This window comes from Octodon degus, unplaced genomic scaffold, assembly GCF_000260255.1.
Source record: "Octodon degus isolate 3935 unplaced genomic scaffold, OctDeg1.0 scaffold00010, whole genome shotgun sequence".
NCBI classification, from domain to species: domain Eukaryota; kingdom Metazoa; phylum Chordata; class Mammalia; order Rodentia; family Octodontidae; genus Octodon; species Octodon degus.
This window is the reverse complement of record NW_004524586.1, coordinates 24801795-24809261: the sequence shown is the minus strand read 5'-3', so window position 1 is coordinate 24809261 and position 7467 is coordinate 24801795. Positions and strand designations below refer to the sequence as shown.

The 7467-nt window shown below is 38.7% G+C and overlaps 1 protein-coding gene across 4 annotated transcripts in view; it reads right to left on the bottom strand.

Annotated features, from left to right (window-relative positions):
* The window catches only part of Mcmbp (minichromosome maintenance complex binding protein), a 51265-nt gene that overhangs the window by 24734 nt on the left and 19064 nt on the right, over positions 1-7467 (bottom strand). For 3 of the 4 annotated variants that reach the window (XM_004625621.3, XM_023708981.1, XM_004625622.3), the window contains exons 5-6: positions 5827-5928; positions 3234-3381 (exon numbers count right to left, since the gene is read on the bottom strand). In XM_004625621.3, coding sequence (XP_004625678.1) covers positions 3234-3381; positions 5827-5928 — 250 coding nt within the window. The remainder of the gene's footprint in view (positions 1-3233; positions 3382-5826; positions 5929-7467) is intronic. The other variant, XM_023708982.1, reaches the window with a different exon arrangement.

The window sequence follows — 7467 nt, the reverse complement described above, 5'->3', positions numbered from 1 at the left end:
CAAATAAATAAAATTAAAAAAAAAAAAAGACTGCAATATGGGGCTGGTGAGATGGCTCAGTGGTCTAGAGCACCTACGTACAACAAGCTAAGCTAAGCAAAGCACAGGGACCACGGTTCGATCCCCCAGCACCACATGCCAGCCCGCCCGCCCCCTGGTGGGCTGAGCTGGCCACACACACACACACAGAATAAATAAATAAATAGGATTTATTTAAAAAAAAAAAAGACTGCAATAGATACTTCTGGACATTTTGCACAAGGGAGACTAGACTATAGAGTGGAGAGGGAAAAAAAAAAGAATAAAAAAGGGAAAGATATGCATCATAAAAACAAAAGAAAATTCCAATTCTTTTCCTCTTACAAAATATCAACAAGTTACTCTTCTCAAACTAAATGGGGCCAAGGAGATACCAGGCAGTGGTACAGGATCTGCCTGGTAAGCACACGTTCCTGAGTTCAATTCCCAGCCCCCTCCCCTCAAAAAAAATGCATGTAAGGTTTTTTATTTTTGGTCATTTTGAGACAGGTCTTCCTATGCAGTTCAGATTGGCCTTGAGCTCACTGTAGCCCTGGCCAGTCTTGAACTCGTAACAATCCTCCTGCCTCTTCCTCCCAAGAGCTGGGATTACAGGCATGTGCCACCAAGCCTGGCTTAATATAAGTATTTTAAAAAGTAAATATTAAATGTGGTTACTTTGATATCTCTGATTGAGGAAATACATGATCTACCTACCTCAAAATAGCATGGTAGGACTTACTTTATACATACCAGGCAGAGTAAAGCCAGAGAGCAATAAAAGCATCTAATAAACATTTATTAATATCCACTATCTTCCAAGTATTAGAGAAATGGAAACATACAGACCATTAAAAGATAGCCCTTTCTCTTACAGAAGTTCCCATTTAGGGCTGACAGCTAATTAGAATAAAAATGTAGCCTACTGTACATTATTTAGCAGTAAAAAGGAATATATTATTCATACACACAACAATCTGGATGGATCTCAAGTGCATTATGCCATATGGTTCCATTTATATAACATTCCTGTAATTATAACACTGAGATTCCATCTCCATAAAAAACAAATATTATCGGGGCTGGAGAGATGGCTCAGTGGTCTAAAGCACCTACTTAGAACAAGCTTAGCAAAAGCATCAGGGACCGCGGTTCAATCCCCCAGCACCACATGCCAGCCAGCCCGCCCCCTGGTGGGCTGAGCTGGCCTCTCTCTCTCTCTCTCTCTCTCTCTCTCTCTCTCTCTCTCTCAAATAAATAAATAAATAAATAAATAAAAAAAATTTAAAAAAAAAACCAAATATTATCAAAGAAATTAACAAATACAAATGCTGGCGGATATGGAAAAAATGGAACCCTTCTCCACTGCTGGTGGGAGTGTAGACTGGTGTAAGTACTGTGGAAAGCAGTATGGAGATTCCTCAGAAGACTAAAACTAGACGTTCCATTCAACCCAGCTATTCCCCTTCTTGATATCTTTCTGAAAGAATTAAATCCATCATGCCACAGCAATACATGTACACTCGTGTCCATAGCAGCACAGTGTGTAATATGTAAATCTTGGAAACAGCCCAAATACCAATCAACTGATGAATGGATAAAGATGTGTCTTTTTTTTATGCAATGAGGTACTACTCAGCCATAAAAAAGGGTAAGCTTAATACATTTCTAGCTAAATAGATGCACCTTGAGGCCATTTTCTTAAGTGAAATAAATCACATACATGGGTGAGAAACTGAAAATGTAACTAAGGACTAAAATGTGTAACTGATATTGGGAAATGGGACAAGAAAAAAAATAGGAAAAAATGGAAACAGTATTTATAAGTAAAGGAGGAGAAAGGAATGCAAAAAAAAGAGAATCAAGATATATCATGTACAAGAACAAATTCCCTGTCACGAATGTTATGTATATCTAAAACGTACCAATAAAAAGAAAAATTCTTATAATTACAAATTTATAGAGGAGAACAGATGAGTGGTTTGTCAGGGAGTAGGAACTTGAATGGGAGAGACAATGGTGAACATGAAAGGCCAATGGGAGATCTAGGTCTCAATCTTTACTGTCAAGTGTGGTTACATAAATCCCCATGTGATAAAACTGTACACAAACAAGTGCTTATTAGAGCATGAATTCCAAGTAAAGCTGATGGAGTGTAATGTCCATTTCCTTGTTGAATAGCCCACAAAAATTATGCAAGATGTCAGCAATTAAGTATACAGGACAGATCTCTGTATTACTATTTCTTTCAAGTTTTTCTGAGATACAGTCTATGTAATTCAAGTTGGCCTTGCACTCACAACCTCCGGCCTCAGCCTCCCAAATGCTGGGTTTATAGGTATGTACCACCACATCTGGCTTCTGTATTATTTCTTAGGACTGAATGTTAATTCTAGGTATTTCAAAATAAAAAGTTTAAACATAAAGATTGCTTGGAAGGCCGCAACTTCAACTTTACATAAATAAGGTACTCAAGTACATTAAAAAAGCGTTACAGTATAACATTCATTTAAAAAGGGCAAGAAGTCAGATCTCTAATTCCAGCACTCGGAAAACTGAGGCAGGAGGACTGCTGAGTTCAAAGCCAGCCTGGGCTACGAAGTAAATTCAAGACCAGCCTGAACCGCATAGAGGAACCCTGTCTCAGAAAGACAAAGAAGAAAAGAGAAACAGAAAGAGAAAGATGAGACAAGAAAGATGAGACAAGAAATAGAGAGTTGTGGTACATGCCTGCAATCTCAGCTTTCTAGAGGCTGAGGCAGGAGGATCACCACAGCCTGGGCTATACACTGAGTTCAAGGCCTGAATACCGAGTGAGGTCCTGCCTTAAACTTCCACCCCTCAAAAAACAAAAACAAAAACCACAAAACAAAAAACCCCTTCTAAACAAGATATAAAAGAACATTAATTACTTAAGTGATAAGAGAATTACCTCACTTCTTGGATTTAAATGTATTACTTACGGTTGCAATAGATTATTCACTTTTAAAGAAATGTGGGAATGAAGAAAAATACTACCCTTGGAGACAGGGTCTTGCCTTGTAGACCAGGCTGAACACACAGTGATCCTCCTGCCTCAGCCTCCGAAGTGTTACTTGGATTACTGGTGTGCACCACTAAGCCCAGTTCTTAGAATTATGTAACAATTAATTCTATAAACAAATCCACTATACAGCAAGACAGGAGACAGCCACAGAAAGCCTGTTGGTACACACCCCCTGTTTGCCTGGCACCTGTGTGTTGGTCTTTCTGTTTATGGGGCTGTAGGTCCATATCTTCATCATCTTCATAACTCCTCTTGTGACGACTGGGAGTGTAGGATGTTGAGGGGCTGACTCGAGCTTGATTTGCATTAACATAGGCGTTAGACAGAAGGTCAAGGAAAAAACGACCATGAGCTGAGGAATATCCTAAATTATGCTAACCATACAACTGAAAAAAGTTCACTAAGCACAAAGAGAATATGCAATATATCAACTGTCATAACTGCCCTATTAATCTGTTTTGAAACTCAGTTTCACTACTGTTTTTCTCTTTAAAATTAGAAAAAAGATTACTAGTTTGATAATTTATTAAAAATAAAGTATTTTTTAAAGATCTCCAGTTTTGGTCATAAAAAGTAACAGGTGCCCACCTTCTGCCACCTATGACTGAGGTAAACCACGATAAAACTGGACAAAGTGAGGCAACTGTTCTCAGGCCCTGGACAATATGGAGCAGGAGGTTACAATTCGTGAATGAGGACATGCACACTAAGTCAGGTCAACATCCTCTCAGCCATTTGGGAGAAGCGATTTCTAATTGCAGGGCCTCACTGTTGGGTGGAGAAAACACAGCACATAGTTTGGGATTACTGAAGCAAATAAAATTTGTAGAAAAGCAAAAGGCAGATGAAGACAGAGAAATCTGTGCTGTTTCCTTCTGTATTTTTGGCCAAATGCTTCCTTGAGGCTTACCACCTGCTGTTGGGCCAAGAATTAAATGAAGCTGCTGGAAATACTACAACCAGACCTGGCAGAACACCCCAGGTGTTTAGGTGAGACCTTGAAGCACATTTTACAATGACTGCCTTACATAGCAAGGGCTAGCTATTCCATACCTACCTTAGAAAATCCCCAAACCATGCTTCACAAAATCAAATGCTCTACTAAATTAGTCGTCAGAAACAAATGAAACATTCCTTTTTTGAGTAGGGGACTCCTATGCCAGTCTCTAACTCCTGGCTCAAGTGCTTATGTCAAGGACTACAGGCACCCAACATGCTTTAAGCTGTCATTGTAGTTTTGAGACAGGGTCTAACTTTGTAGTAGAGGCTAGTCTCCAACTCATAGTTATTCTTTTGCCTCAGCCTCCTAAGTCCAGAGTACATTCTTGAAGAGAAAACTAAACTCCCCACAAAGTTGTTTACCAGTACACAATACATCATTAGTAGTTATATGAAGCAAGAAAGACTAGTATCAGTCAGTAAATACCCAAAGATGACCTGGACATGGAATTAACAGGACATGAAAACACATTTATAATTCTTAACTTCAAGAGAAAGATATAACAATTAAACAAATAGGAAAATTAGCAGGGAAATACTAATGAGAAAACCAGATAAAAAAATCTTAATCTGAAAATATCTGAAATGAAAAACTAAGTAGGGCTGATGGCAAAGAGGAGTTAAGAGAAAAAAGCCAGTCAACTTGAATATAATGTTAGAAGGCAAAGGGAAATATGAAAAGCAACCAAAGGAAACAAAAAGTTTCATATACTTTTAATCACAGCACTAGGGAGACTGTCTTTTTTTTTTGGTGGGGGGGGGGGGCGGAACCGGGGATGGAACTCAGGCCCTTGCACTTGCCAGACAAGTACTTATTCTACTGAGCTATCTCCCCAGCCTAATCCCAGTACTAGGGAGGCTGAAACAGGCAGATTACTGTAAGGTTCAGGCCAACCTAGGCTACACAGTGAGTTCAAGGCCAGTCATATCTCAAGGCAAGACCACATCTCAAAAAAAATAGAACCACAAAAACACAGCCCCAGACCAACCAAACAAAACCTCACAAATCTGTGTATTTCATTATGAGCCACGACTAAAAAATTATAAAACAAAAAAGACATATTTTCGGTCTTCCTCTTAAAAGAACATGTTGTTTTCCTTAAGAGAATGAATTCTAATTTGAAACTATATTTTAACCTAATTATCATGATACTCTTTTAAGATCTACAAATCTACCCAAATCTTTTATCTGATGACTGTGATACTGGACATCGAACCCTGAGCTACATCACACTGAGCTACATCCTTATCCTTTTTTATTTTGAGATAGTGTCTCACTGAATTGCCCAGCTGTCCTCATATTTATTATTTTCCTGCCTCAGCTTCATGAAGAGCTGAGATTATAGGAATCTAATACCACACTGGGTTAATTCAATCCCTTTCACAATAGGTAAATTATAACAGTGTACCAGAATTTAAGCATCTCTTGATAACTACTTAGGTTGGTTTATACTTTATTAAAATAAAATGAAGCTTCGTAAACGAAGACCAATTTTTTTTCCAGTTAGCTTTACTAGCATTAAGACAATTAGAAACTTGAAATCAGAACAGGTGGGCATGGTGGTGCATGCTTGTAATCCTAGCACTAGGGATGCTGAGGCCAGCCTGGGCTACACAGGTGAGTTCAAGGCCAGTCTGCATTGTATAGTAAGATCCTGTCTCAAAAAAAAAAAAAAAGGAAAAGAAAAAGAAAATTGAAATCTGAATTGTCTTCATTAAAAAAATAATTAGGAATGATTCAACATGTTTCAGATAAAGGATATTTCTTTTACCCACGTAGATTCCCCAGGCACTGGAACACAGTAGAAAGTCTGTCTTTCCAAAGTGGTAGATCGTGGAGAGTTTAAATCAAGTTCTTGTTGAGGCTGTGATAAAAATATTTTTAAAAATTGAGAAAAACAATTCTTTTTTGAAATTAGCAAATATATTTCCACATTTATAAAACCATAGTATATATATTGCTTCAAAAGTTAACTAGCAGGGCTGGGGAGAGGGCTCAGTGGAATAAGCACTTCCCTGGCAAGTGCAAGGGCCTGAGTTCAATCCCTGGTTCCTCCAAAAAAAGAAGTTAACTAGCAGGGTTGGGGAGATAGCTCAGCAGTTTAAACACCTGCCTGGCAAGTGCCAGAATCTGGGTTCGATCCGCAGTACCACATGCCGTGACTGCCCTGGAACCCCAGTGAGCTGCGCCATTGAAACCAGGAGTGGTGGTACACACCTGTAATCCCAGCACTGGGGAGGCTAAGATAGAAGGATTACTATGAGTCTGAGCTGTGTGGCAAGACCCTGTACTAAATAAATAAAAGATTAAAAAAAAAAAAAAGTTACCTAACAAAGCAACTAGCTTTTACCATTTGTAAAAGAAACTGACAAAACAATTTCAAATTTAATAATCAAAACACCAATTCCCTCAAATCTATAATATACATATACAGTACCTGAGGTCTCCAATTGAAATTTGTAGCAGCAGCAGTAATGGAGATTGAACCCAGGGCCTTCACACTGAGCTACAATGCTGACCTTTTATTTTGAGACAGGTGGGGCAAGAACTTCCAGTCTTCCTGTCTTAATCTCTCAAGAGTGCTTTAACTCCTTTTCAGTTTTTTCAAAGGCAAAGCTGAAGCCCAGGGTTCCATCTTTAGCACCAGAAAAGAGACAATCACATTGTCTCTTTCCTAGAAAACTACCAGAACCAGCCTGTGATACAGGAATTTAATACTCATCAGCAAATAGCTCTGAGATGAGATTTAAATTCTGAGATCGCTCCCTAGGAAGGTGTATTTTCTATTTCAAATATACTTAGACATAAGAAGTAAGAAGGACCCAAGAGACAGCAAGTCTGAGCATGAGATAACACATGTAAGTCAAGTTTTGGTTTGCTTCTTTCCCTCTGACCAAGGTTCTCCTTCTCAGGAGTGGGGTTTTCATCTTAAGGCTCTTTAGCAACTATAAACCCGTTCTGCTCCTGTGACAGTGACACAGATGGACAGCCCCAACTAACTTTCAGCCCATTTCCAGACGCCAAGATCACTGAGCTGTATTATACTATCATGTTCGGGGCAAAAACTACATGTAACTGTATTAGTTTAATAGGCTAAACCTTGAAGGATCTGGTTAATCTTTTACTTTCACTTAAAAAGAATCTACATGTATTTTTAAAACCAGGCAGGTAGGTATACAGATACTGGTAAAATAATTTTGTCATTTATAATATCCTACTATCTGAGAGACCTTTAAAAGACAAAAATATAGTAATAAAACCACATCAGAAAAACTCTTAATAAAACCAAATAAAGAAATATTGGGGGGGCTGGTGAGATGGCTCAGTGGTCTAAAGCACCTACTTAGAACAAGCTTAGCAAAGCACAGGGACCGCGGTTCAATCCTCCAGCACCACATGCCAG